Genomic DNA, 13,445 nt, shown 5'->3' on the forward strand with positions numbered 1-13,445 from the left:
CAACTCTGCTAGTGGAAGGGGAACATCAAACAGAAAATGCCATCAGGAATACAGGCTGTAAAGATGCATGGCCATGACGCGAAAGCCAACTGATACTGACTGGCCCTAGTTAATAGTTCAAGGGTCGATGTGCAAAGAGCCAGCATTGAAGCCCCGACAGGGCTGTTAAGAGCCTCTGGAAAAATCCAAGGCCATGAAGTTACTCATATCAGTGGAGGCTGGTGTCTCCGATTTTGGTGGGGCTGTAAATCCACTCTGGGTTCCAGCCAGCACTCTAAAGGGGCTGTCCAAAGCGCTGAACCCTAAACTCCAAACGAGGTCAGCACCTCGGATGGCTCCTTTGGAATGCTGGCTGGTTGTGGCTGAAACCCAGAGTGAGTTCACAGCCCCACCGAAAACGGAGACATCAGCCTTCACTGACCCAAACTCTCTCCTGGCCAAAAGAAAGAAAGAAAGAAAGAAAGAAGGCCGCAATGTGCTCCACGCCCTCCCCTGAGGAGAAAGCACAACCCTCCCTTCTGAGCAAACCGGCCGGTCCAGGCCTCGGCTCCCACCCGAAGGTTAAGAGCCGTCAGGCGCCCGGCGGGCCCGGCCCTGCTTATCACTCGCAAGGATCCTCCCCTCGCCCCGCATGCCAAGGCAAGGCACCGGCGGCTTGAGCACTTCCGGGTCGGCGAAGAACGCTGCGTGACGTTGCTGAAGCGTTTGGGAGCCTCGCGCCTGTTATTGTTCCTGCTCCCTCCAGCCGCCTCCGTCGCGCGCCTCAGGACGCCTTGAGCACCTTTAAGGACGTGTCCTTCCCCCCTCCCCCCCCAAAAAAAAACCAGAGGGGAAGAGAAAGGCGAAGGCGCCCGCGCCAAGGCCGGCGTGGGAGGTTGTTGGCGAAAACTGCCAGGAGCAAGAGGGCGGTTGGAACGCGGAGGGGGGGTTTGGCCGCTAACGGTTTCGAACCTTCCGTAGCTGCGAGCCCTGACACCGACGGGCGGGAGGGGGGGCACAGCGCCGCGTCACTGAGGAGCCTAAAAGGAGGAAAGGAAGAAGAAGAGGAGGAGGAGGCGCCGGCCGCGGGGATTGGAAGGACATGGCCTACGCGTATCTCTTCAAGTATATCATAATCGGGGACACAGGTAAGGAAACCCCCGGGGTGATTCCCGCCGCGGAACCCACGGAGGACCTGTGGCCTGCGCTGCGAAGCCGCCTGCGCAACGCCCAGCCTCGGCTGCCCCATTTCCGCAGTGTTGGCTGCGCCGACGTGGTCGTGACTGTGCTCGGGAGGGGGAGGTGCTCGGCACAGGGCCCCGCCTGCGGCCTGGCTCCGCCGGGCTTGCGAGGCCTACGCTTGGGCGTCAGCGTTTGGGGTCGGTGGGTGGGTGTTGTTCTTTTCAAGCTGCCGGGTCTCTCCCTCTGGATACATATTGGGGTCGGGGGGCGAGGGGAATGCGCCCGCATCGATCTGGGTGAAGGCGAAGCCTCAAAGACAGCGGGTGTGGTTGTCATTGGCCTCATTTGTTATGGCCCTCTTGGCCACGTTAAGCACTTCGGGGAAGTAAAAGTGGGAGTGGTGATATCGCCTCGACGGGGTTGAGACGGCCTGACAACGCCCTGAGCCTTTCCGCCAAACTTCTCAATCTAGGCCTCTACCGGGCCTGAAGAGAGTGGGATCCCAAAGGCTCATCTAAAGCCCCTCCCTGCCCCCAAGTTGTTCTGTATCACAAGCATTCGCTCTCTGGGTATATTTCACGTTTGGCTGAATGTCTGCCACCGAAAGTGGTTCTACAGTTTTGGGTGGCTGTTCAATTCCTGGTCTCCTCCAAACACTAGTATGAAGCTGATGTGGTGTACTGTAATTGTTAAGAGCCTGATCCGTGAATCAGGAAGTCCTTGATTCAGATCTGGCTTCTGCCATAAACCACCGAAGTGGCCCTAGGCAAGCTTCCCTTTCCCAGCCTCAGTTCCCAATCTGTGATATGGGGTATAATTTACACTGACCTGCTGTACGATTTAGGGATTACAACTAGGTAATACATAAATAAGGGCTTTCAATACTTGGAAGTGCTATATGAATATGTAATGTTAACATAAATGTGCTTTCCAGTATGTGAAACCAATTCCATCCTCCTACCTCCTATTGGGATTCTTGATCCCTAAGTAAGTTATGCCTAAACTTGACACCATTTGTTCTGGTGTGACATGTCATGTGATATGCTTACATGGCCATAAGTTACTGTGTGGAAATTGCCTGTTTTGGATTGCATAGTGGGGTGTGTGTGTCCTCTGTAGCTATAGTTGCTTATTTGTGAAAGTGGTTGAACTGGGAATGTAAGAGAGCGAAGCCAAGAAATACCTTATCTACATCATTGTTATATATGTACAGGTATGTACAAAAAGCTTACATCACAGTGTAGTACATATACGTCTCAAATTTCATGTACACAGGGAACGGGTTGGCTGAAGCTTTCTGCCATGAGTATATGCAACTGAAAATACTTGTTTGCCACCATGGAACATGAGGAACCATCCTAAGACTTTCCTGATAGGTGTGTGTTTGGAGATTCTGTGACTCCCTGGGAAACCTATGCCTTTCTTAGGGTGCAGTCCAATGCATGCTTTAAAAAATATCTATGTGTTACCTTAAAAAGTAGTGTTTCTCACTATTCCCCCCTCTTCCTGTTCTCTTTAGAAAAACATGAAAATACAAAGATGTCACTTATTTCCTCGTCGTCCCTTCCATTCCCATTAACCTATTAACCTATTAACAATCCAAATTCCTCACTTGATTACATAATTAGATGTATGTCAGTCTTAACTTTTTAAAAATGAGAATTATTTTTTACAAGTCTGTGATATGAACATATTTGCAGACTGAGATTACAAAGTTTCTTGGAAGTAAGTACGTCTGTCACTTTACTAGTTGAATTTAGTATTGCTGTATTGTGCCATCTATAAATACTTAGTCAGCAACATAATATGTTGCATTCCTATGCATACTTACCTTTGGAATAAGACCTGTTGAAACTTACTTTGGTTTAAACATGCATAGGATCAGGCTGCATTTGAATGTTGTTTCTTGCAGCTGGCAGCTTTTGTTTCCAATAAAAATACAGTAGGAACATGATATGTGGGACTTGTAAACTTTTATTTCAAAAGAATCTACAAGCAGATTAACCAGCCTGGGATTAATTAGTTAAGGGTTAGACAGAAAAAGGTCCTATAGCTCCCAGCATTCCCAAGCCAGAATGCTGATAGTTGTAGGAACTTTGCCTGTCTAAATATGCATACGATTGCACCCTAAATTAGTTAAACCTTATTAGGAAGAAAGGCCTGTGTAAATAGGCCTTTGGTTGCCAGTCGTGAGTAAGAGTATGACCAGGTGACTAGGCAGAGAATCTCTTTCAGATTTGATGTGTGCATTCCTCCCATTTTCAGGGTGTTGAAATGCCACAAATGAATATCAGAGGTATATGTTGATGGACAGGCTAGGAAACATGTGACTTCCTTCCAAGTAAACATCTATAGGATTTGGTTAAAGAATTACTGAATCTCTTCATTTATTCAGTATTTTATTCCACCATTAGATGATACATAGCAGAATAAATAATATTCTAAAGGGGTGTGTGGGTGTATCTGTGTATGGCATGTCACATGCTTCAGTCAATGTTGGGTAGATTAGGGTAGAAAGTAAGCCCTCTAGTTAAAATGTATTTTTACCATAGGTTAATAGGCTCTTCTCTGCTTATAAATCTTGATGATGATATGTTATCACGAGGAACTAGGGAAATCAGTGCAATATTTTAAGGTAAGTAAAAGGTATTGTCTTGTTGCCAGTTTTGATACACGGTATGTAAGAAGTATGGCTGCAAAGTTTCATTGATTAATCAACAAAGTCTGGAATCGTTTGCATATTTATCTGGGAGTAAGCATCACTGAATACAGTGCAAACGTCTTCTAAGTAAATATTTACAGAATCAGGCTATAAAGCTTTTACAGTGTAAATCTATGCATGTCTATTCAGTTGTAAGTCCCATTGTGTTTGGTGAGGATTACTACCAGATAAGTGTGTATAGCAAAACCTTTTGAGCCTTGAGGGCTACATCTGGAGTATGCTGGGTTGAGGGTTGCACATGCACGCACATACCCATATGTAATTATTACCAGTTTGCACATTTTTCTGCCAAGTATAGCCATAGAATACAGAATACAAAACACCCTGGACTTTCAAAATACAACCCCCTGGTTTCCACGCCTTCTCCTAGCATGAATAGTTGAAATATCATGCTCTTTAAATACTTTTAAACATTTTTAAAGAGCAGGGTATTTAGAGTTTAAATACTTTTCAGTCACTCCTGCCTCCAATCACTGATTGGAGATAAGGGAGTTTTCTTGTCACAGCACTTTTACCATAGCCAAACTGATTAACTGGGCTGAGGGGAAAAGTGGTGTGGGGGGAGGCGCAAAATACACAGCCAAGAGTCGCATGCAAGCTGTGGGTGTATAGGATTGCTTGACAGAATAATAGGGAACAAGCTTTAAACATGGGGTTGACTTCAAGCAAAAACTAGTGTAACGTGGGCTCTTGAAGAGCATAGATCTATTGGCCCAGTTTGTACACTGTAACAGTACATGGGTTCTTTAATCCAGCCTTCTTTAACCTGGTACTCTTCAGATGTATTTAACTACAGCTCCCAGCCTACCCCAACCAGCATGCTGGAGGTTATAATCCAACAATCTGGAGGGCACTAGGTTGGGGAAGGCTGGTTTAACCCATGGTTAGTTGGGATTGAACAGCAGTGAGCACGCTTGTCTTCTGACTGCTCACAGCTTCCATCTTGTTTCCTGTTTACAAAACAGTCTTGGAACGTTCCTGGGTTGTGCTCTGTGATATGCAAACCCAGAACCTTGGGTTGTTTCTTCCTCACTAGTGGACTCAACTAACTATGGATTAAACAATCAATGGTTGTTTATTATGTGTGAACTGGGTCATAATCTCTCTGTTTAAAGTGGTTAAATGTAAGGGGGTGAGAACCTTTCCTAATAATCATATTTGCAATTAGCATCCATTCATTGTTACTAGTGAACGTATGGAATGGAAACATTTCTGCGGAAAAATTAAGTAATATAAAAAAATCCACTTCATATCATTGGTCTTCCTCTGTAATGTGCAGCCACACTAGAACATTGGGTATTTTCTTGGGTGCACTCCCAGTTTATGCTAAGCAGTTGTGAGGCCCAGTAGTTCTGGCCTATGCCTTTCATGAACTGAGCATGTGCCCTGCATAAAATATACACTTGCAGTGTAAAGGGTTATATGGCAGTCATGCAAAGGTTCTGCTGTAGTGTGCTTTGCAAAAACAAAACCCATTCATGGCAGAAAGTTTGAAAACCACTACCATAGAAGCACTTGCCATTTTCAACTGTCCCAAATATCTTTGTTGCTTAAGAATAGTATAACCCTTTTGGATTTTAAGGCGTTCTTAAGACTTAAACATTGCACTAATAAAAAAAGTGTTTTGCATAATGGTTTGGATAACAAAAAATTACATCAGTAGTTACTTGGCATTAATTTCATTTATTTTTTTTAAAATGTAGAAATGTCCAAGGTATGGTTAAAGTTCAGTCACCGTCAGAATAGTAACTGCATGGGTGTCAACTTCCTCAGAGGTGAAATGAGAAGAATAATGTGCACATTTGCTGTATACCACGCAGTTCCCTACCTAGTCCAGAGATGGTTGCTTTCTGTGACTTTTCTGATTATGTGCATCAATCTAGAATGTTTCTGCTTGTTAGGAGTTAACAAGCGAGGAGGATTCTTTTCAATATTGTGCATATAATGAGAAGAATGAGTAATTTGTGGAATTTTATGCTGAATGAGGCAAGAGTTAGAAATAGCAATAGCAAGCACAAAGCAATACCTTGCAAAAGAAATTTAAGTTTGTTTTGACAGAGGTTTTCTTTGCTTTAGTGTAAGGTCGCTTCTGTATTACTTTCTCTTTCATTTCAATTCTCTGTAGCCTCTCTGAATTATTTATTATTTATTACATTTATATTCCACCTTTTTCCCTCAAAGGAGCCCAAGGCAGCGTACATAATCCTCCTCATCTCCATTTTATCCTCACAACAACAACCTTGTGAGGTAGGCTGGGCTGAGAGTGTGACTGGCCCAAAGTCATCCAGTGGGTTTCCATGGCTGAGTGGGGACTAGAACCCAGATCTCCCAACTCCCAGCCAGACACTTGCTGAGTAGTCGGATGCTCTATCCTTACTTTGGCAAGTCCCACTACTCTGAACTGTAGACTTTTGCCTCACTGATTTCAGTGGAATTTGTTTCCTAGCAAATGTGCTGGAAAAATCTAAGGTTGAATGGGACTTACTCCCATGCATACAATTGGGCTGTGTGTCTACATTCTCTTAAAAAAAGAGAAGACATTTGTAGCTGCATTTGGACAACACAATAGTTAACCATGTGTTAATAGTCAACTCCACGGATGACTGTTTGGGGGTTCTCCAAAGCGACATGGTCATAGTAAACCATGGAGTTGACTATTAACACTTGGTTGAGTATTGCTCTCCGCCCTCCCCATCAAATGGCGGCACTGGTTCCTGCTTTCTATATTGAGATGCCATGGAGAAAGATTCAGGAGCACCGCCTGTCCCTTAAGTTATATTTGTATAAACTGATATAGCTTGTCTGTCTGCCAGCCCAATCTGGGGTGGGGTGGATTCTTGGTTTAGTGGGCTGTTGGAGAAATTTTAAGGTGTTTTCTGGCTTCTAGAATAGCTAAATAGCGTTTGATGTCTGCCTTGAAAGGTTCCAAATATTCATATATAACATGAATTGGAATAATCTCCTTTTAGGACAAGGTTTTCCATGCAGATTTGGTCCATTCTGTTGATATGGTTATGGATATGAACATTTGCTGCATTCTCTTAGAGACGACATTGGCATACGACAGTGAAAATAATATTGATATGGGCTTACTAAACAAGCACTTGGTATAGGAAAAAGTACTAATAAATGTTGTAGAATACAAAATATCTTCAAATATATGGTCTGGGAATGCAATCTGGTAGTCTTCCAAATCTATCACTCTTGAAAACTGGTGACAAGGTCTTTGTGCAACACAGTGACCTGGTTCACATGACACAACAGTCCACTATAGCTCAGTTTACTCATGGGACAGTTGTGTTGAGTAGTGCGCTTGCAGGCACTATTTTTGCATGATGCCGGTAGGTGCCTGGCTTTTCACCTCATGAAAATGCAGGCAGTAGCGGTTGTTTAAGGTTAGAAAACCATGTCTTATATAATCAAAACTGCCCAGCACACACGACATTGCACCGTGGTGTAAATAAGCCACAGTAGTTATCAGTAATAGTGTGAACCAGGTCAATCTCAGGAGCTGTCCACATCACATTACAGCAGACCATAGTCCCCGGCAACCCTGTGGTATGGACACCATTTTGTATATGCAATCCCTGCTTGGGTTGTCATGTCCAGTGAACCCGGTGAGCATGGGTTATGCAAGGGTTAAAGAACCCTTGTAGACCATGGTGTATTTTTGGGTTGTTTAACCCTCACATAACCGATGTTTGCTGGGTTTTCATTACACAACAACCCTCGAGCAAGGGTTGGATATGCAGCCTGGTATCCATTGGTGCCACGGCTCATCATGTGTTAAATAACACATGGCAAGTTGCAGTGTATCAACCGAACCTGGTCTCTGACTTCTCACTTTCTTCAGATTTCTCCATTTTTCCATCAACACATACACATCCTGCATAGGTGTAACTGCCTTTTGCTTGCTCTAGGGCACTAATGGATCCAATCCAATATTTTAAGCACAGATGATAAATCTGACTTTTGTCTGCTACAAGGTCGTGGTTTGCTGTTTTCAATTCTCACCCTTCTCTTACTTTAGCCACCTGGCAAAAACAAAGATATACCGTATTTTTTCGATTGTAAGACGCACACTAATTTCAGTACCACCAACAGAAAAAAAAAACCTAAGTCACACCCACGATTCTAAGACGCACCCCATTTTTAGAGATGTTTATATGGGGAAAAAAGTGCGTCTTAGAATCGAAGAAATAGGGTACTTAAGTACCTTAGGGTATAGCACCATTTCTAACACTGGATATATTTGTAATTACTGTTTGATTAAAATGAATGGCATTAATACTTTAAAATTTCACAAAAGTACCAAGCACTACAATCCTAGAAGCCAAAAGAAGCAGGAGAACTGGAGACAGAGGAGGAGACGTGCAGAAACCCAGTACTTCATACAACAAAACCTAAACTATCAAGGATGTACATTTCCATCCATATCATTATATGATGTCTCTACTCACATTTTGGGAAATTGAGCATGAATTGGAGCATCCCAAAATGTCTGTTGGTAAAATCTACATTGGATCAATTTTAATAAGGAATGGAAGAAATTACTATGTTGAGAACCTTACAGAGAGAATTAAAAACTTATTTTATACACACCCTATTCAAATGAGTTAATAAATTGTGGCCAATTTGTTATCCCAGCTGTGTGTCAGATTTGTTCTCTTCCCTTTGCCAACTGGACCCAATTAAGCGCTGTCCACCATAGCCAAGTTCCCTTTTTAATGCAGAGCAGTGATTTGAGGAGGCACATAGGCTGGTAGTGAAGGGAGAAAGGCTGTTGAGGAGCAGTTGCACAGCTGTAGCATCATCTCCTTCCCAGGAAGGAACTGCTGAGCCAATTGGTGCTTTGATGGGGTGGGGCCAAAGAAGCAGATCCAGCAGAGTGAGGTCTTTCCTTTGTTTTTATTCCAGTTCAACCTGAGGCTCCTAAAGGCAGACCTCCCATGCAGCTGAAGATTGCAGTTGCTGACTTTCCCATCCACCCACTCCTGGTAGTAAAATGTGCAGTGGACTGGGAAGGAATTTTACCTGCATACCAATTGGCTAAGACTGCAAGGTTTTTAGCCTTCCCCATTGCAAGGTTAATTTCATTGTAAATAAGTTGATTTTGGTTATCAGTAATTTTTTTGTGGATACTTCATTTTATGTTTGTCACAAGTTAGGTAGGCATGAAAGGTATTGGGTTGGATCCATCGGTGAGGGAGAGCAGGATTGGGCTCCCTGCTCAGTGAGGATTCCCATAAGGGATCTGGGGGACATGACATCAAGACCAGAACAGCTTGGGGGCTGTGAGCTGGCCACATCTGGGGTGGTGGAAAGGGGTTCACATTAATGGCCTATGCTGTGGTGTACCTCTGGCCCTGCCATCTACCACCAGTGTTCCGGGCATGTGGGCCAAGAAGTGGAATTAGTCAACAGGCAGACTGGCCACCGCCAAGCCTATTCAAGTGAGTCAGCAGTTTGTTCCATCACTTTGACAAGAGCTTGAGAGTCCGTGTTTCTTAATGTCCTAATAATTGCTTGTGTATCTCTGCCCAGGACTGAGTAAACAGTTGTTTCTCTTCCACTAATGGCCGTTTGATTCCAGTGCTGGTTTGAAACTCTAGGCAGGAACAGAACAGTGCCTGAGCTATGTATCATAAGGGGTCTCAAGAAGTAGAATAGCAAAAGGCACTGCTCAGAGTACCGCTATAATGGATGTATGGAAACAATTACCAAATGGGAGGCTTTTCAAGCTTCCATTAAACAGACAAAATGCGTATTATTTTGGAAGAGGGGCTGGAATGTCAGTCTTCAGCATGACATCAAGGAGCATGAGTAAGCACCAAGTGACTTCTCCCTTCTCTCCTATATTTAGAATGCAATCCTATGCATGTTTAGACATAGAAAAGTCCTACAACTCCCAGCGATTCCCAGCCAGTATGACTGGCTGGGGATTGCTAGGAGTTGTAGGACTTTTTTTGTCTAAACATGCATAAGATTATACCACAAGTGTTCCTTTCTGTCTTCTAAAATGTTTTGCTGACACTTAGTGTAGAGTAATACTTTTTTAAAATGATGGAAATATGTGTTTTTCCAAAGTCTATATTTAAAATAATTTTCCTTTTGGAAGTATTTTTATATTTGGAAATGCTTGAAAGATTTTTTTGTCTTTTTGTTTTTCAGGTGTTGGAAAATCATGTTTATTGTTGCAGTTTACAGACAAAAGGTTTCAACCAGTGCATGATCTTACTATAGGTAAGTCCTTATATGTAGGCAAATAAGTAAATGTGGTAGCAACTGCATGTGTTGGGGGTTTGTAAAAGATTGCATACACTAAGTTAGATATTTCAGTTCACATGGGACAAAATGTTACCAAATGATCCATTGTTTGACTGCATTTGTAGATAGTGGCTGTGTTTGTAAAGAACAAACTTATTGTGAATAATCTGTGTGCTGGTTCACATAGCTTGTTTGCTCTCCCCCTCCCCCCCTCCCGCTTTGTTGAGTGTGTCATATGAACCAAGGATCCTGAATTCAAGCCAGAATCCATAAACCAAGAATAAGTCCTGGTTTGCAGTCCTGGCTTATAAAAGGAGAAACGATGAAGATCCATGGACACACTAAATCAGGGGTGAAAAGCTTTTGTTAGCCCAAGGGCGAAATTCTATTTTGGAGAACTCTCGGTGGGCCGCTTTGCAGTGGTAGGATAGGCCACAAGCAAAAATCAGTGGGGCCAAAAAATCCATCCCACACTTAATTTCATTGTTATCAATTTATAATAGGAAGTATGTCTATCCATAAGCAAATATGTGCAGGATGCCTACTTTCAAATAAGCAGGACAAGCCTTTGCATGTCTACTCAGAAGGAAACAGGACTGAATCGCTCAGAAGCAATTTCAAATAGTACCCCAAATACCACGCATGTGCATAGCTACTCAGAAGTAAGCATGAGTAACATATCTACCGACAAACATGCAGGAAAGCAGCACTTGCAAATAGGGCTCTCACTGCCTTGGCCTGAATCTGAGTTGGTACCAGGTCAGCCTGAGGCACCCTGAGACCGAAGCAGATCGTTACCAAAACCTTAGGTCACCTCAGGCCGATTTGTGGCAGTGCTGGGCTACGCCCACCTGGGAAAGCCAGCACAAGGTTGGATGTGAGTCCAGTTGAGGGCATTGGACTCGGCGGACTCACTTCCCTCTCCCTCACCGCCCTCCCTCGTCACCTCCCGCCACCCGAACTTACCTTCTCGTGTGTCGTCTTCCCTGAGAACCATGCTGCAATTTAAAGGTAAGATTGTGGAGGGTCTCTTTTTTTAATAGCTTATGGCTGCTACAATCTATAGCAGCCCTATAGGGCCATTTCCCTTACTTGTGGCCATGAGGCTATTAAAAACAGATAGCCCCCACGGTATTACCTTTAAATCGCAGCTCGGCTGAAGGTAAGTCCCGTGTTAGCGGCTTCTAGTTTGTGGGGGAGTGAGTAGGGAGTCGCAAAGGCCGACTCAAGTAGGGAGTCGCAAAGGCTGAACCGCCTCAGGGGGTGCAAATCTCACTTTGGCTTTGGTGCTGAGGTGAGACAGGCAAGCCCCAAGACAGCTCAAGTCTAATTGGGGCCATTCCGGAGCCTCTGAGGTGTGGGGGACTGTGCACAGCCCTGCTTTCAAGTAGCATCCCAAACATCAAGCCTTAACATGGCTACTAACAGATAAGCAGGACAAGCATCTACAGGACAGATCTCAGAAGGAAGCAGGACTGAATCATGCAGCAGCTTCCTTCTAGCCCTCTGCACTGCAGGGAAAAGTTCCTAAATTTGAGCAGCAGCTGATCAGAGCGAAGTGCTTTTGCCTGCTAAGCATTGAGAAAGGCAGGAGCAGGTGGCCTGTGTGAACCAGTACACAGCTTTTTCACAATAAGCGAGGATGCTGGAGAATCCTGGCTTATCATTTTATGTAAATGCTGCCTCTGTGTTGTTTGTGTAAAAATGGTACCAGCTTAATTGGAATTAGTCAGTTTCTAAAGCCGTCTCCCTTGAATATTAGATGTCAATTTATGGCAGGGGTGTAGAACCTCCGACCCGTGGGCACCACATTCTAGCCCATGCAGCTCTTGGGGTTCCTCCAAGGCTCAGGTTAGGGTCCAAGCCCTCCCCCTGCAGGAATCACATTGGAAGGTAATTCTGCTGCTATCTCAGATCTCAGCCCGACCACCTGTAAGTCTTGAGGTTTAGTTAAATCTGAGTTGGTTAAATCTTCTAAGCCTAGATGATTGTTTGTGTAAAGGAATGTTATTACTTTAATTTAATTGAGTTTAATACAGTGAGATCTGTACCACGTCTTTCTAATGTTCTCTTTAGACAGCAAGCAGTTGAAGTACTTAAAACTGCATTGCAGTTTAATATTTTTCTTTTTTCTTTATTATATTTCTATACCTCCCAATAGCAGACACTTTCCTTTTTTAAAAAATATATGTATTGAAGTCTTTTATTCACTTCCTATGTATTACCTGTTTAACTTGATTATGACTTGAGTGTACAATGAATAACAAAATAATTATTTATTTTCCTTATCTCGATTGAAACACAAGCAATCTCTTTTTTTCATCTAAATGCTAGAAACTAGTATATAAATGTCTGGCACGATACAAAACTAAATAAAATCCTATTCAACCTGCAGGTAAATGGTAAACGAAGAAAGCAGACTAAAAGTATATACAGCAGTGTTGCTACCTGCTATAATAAAGTTTGAAGCAAGTCGTAATTTCATTTATATTATTTCATTGCTATGTTGGAGTTCAGTTATAACAGTTCATTTTATTACTCAGGTGTAGAATTCGGTGCTCGAATGATAACCATTGATGGGAAACAGATAAAACTTCAAATATGGGATACAGTAAGTATAGTAAAAAAAATCTGCACAATTTTTATTTAAAAGAAGCACAGACATTTTCAGAATATCACTGCATTCACATGTAATGGTAAGCCAGAGTAAGCAAGTGTGTTAGTGCATGGTGCTTGGCTGTTCTTCTGCCAGCAAAACTGGGATCTCTGGCTTGTTCCTCTTCTAACAAGCCAGAATCAAGCTAGGGTTTGGTCTTGACTAGTGATTCTGGCTTTTTAGGGGAGGAACAAGCTAGTGACCCAGATTTGGCTGTAAACAAAGCATAGATGGCGGTTCCCTGGCTTGTTTAGCTGCTCCCATTGGCAGGTGTAGGCAAGGGGAAGTGATCAAGCATGCATCTGTACATTTGCTTTCATGGTAAACTAGACTTCTTCTTCGTGGTCTCTGTGCATCTCACATATGGGCTGTGCGCCTGCACGGAGCTCATTTCGGAAACTTCTATAGCTGAGGCAAATGTTTTTGGTGGGAACTCCTCCCCTACCGTCCACTGACTCTGGGTTCCCGCTCTTCTTCTCAGTTCTCTTTCGACCTCCTTGATGAAAGGATGTCTCATTGGGAACTTCTGTCTTTCTCAGAAGGAGAAAGCTTTAGAGTGCTGAGGTTTTTAGTTCTTTTAGTTTGTTTTCAGTTTTTGTTAAGTCTTAATTTATTATTATTAGTATTTTTCACTATTTT

The 13,445-nt window shown here is 43.3% G+C and overlaps 1 protein-coding gene across 1 annotated transcript in view; it reads left to right on the forward strand.

Moving 5' to 3' along the window:
• Nucleotides 1-671: 671 nt before the first annotated feature.
• The window catches only part of RAB2A (RAB2A, member RAS oncogene family), a 43,573-nt gene continuing 30,799 nt past the window's right edge, over nucleotides 672-13,445 (forward strand). Inside the window, exons 1-3 of the mRNA XM_063130782.1 lie at nucleotides 672-1,127; nucleotides 10,055-10,126; nucleotides 12,694-12,761. Coding sequence (XP_062986852.1) covers nucleotides 1,082-1,127; nucleotides 10,055-10,126; nucleotides 12,694-12,761 — 186 coding nt within the window. The 5' untranslated portion in view covers nucleotides 672-1,081. The remainder of the gene's footprint in view (nucleotides 1,128-10,054; nucleotides 10,127-12,693; nucleotides 12,762-13,445) is intronic.

The sequence above is a fragment of the Elgaria multicarinata genome, chromosome 7, assembly GCF_023053635.1.
Source record: "Elgaria multicarinata webbii isolate HBS135686 ecotype San Diego chromosome 7, rElgMul1.1.pri, whole genome shotgun sequence".
In the NCBI taxonomy this organism is placed as follows: Eukaryota; Metazoa; Chordata; class Lepidosauria; order Squamata; family Anguidae; genus Elgaria; species Elgaria multicarinata.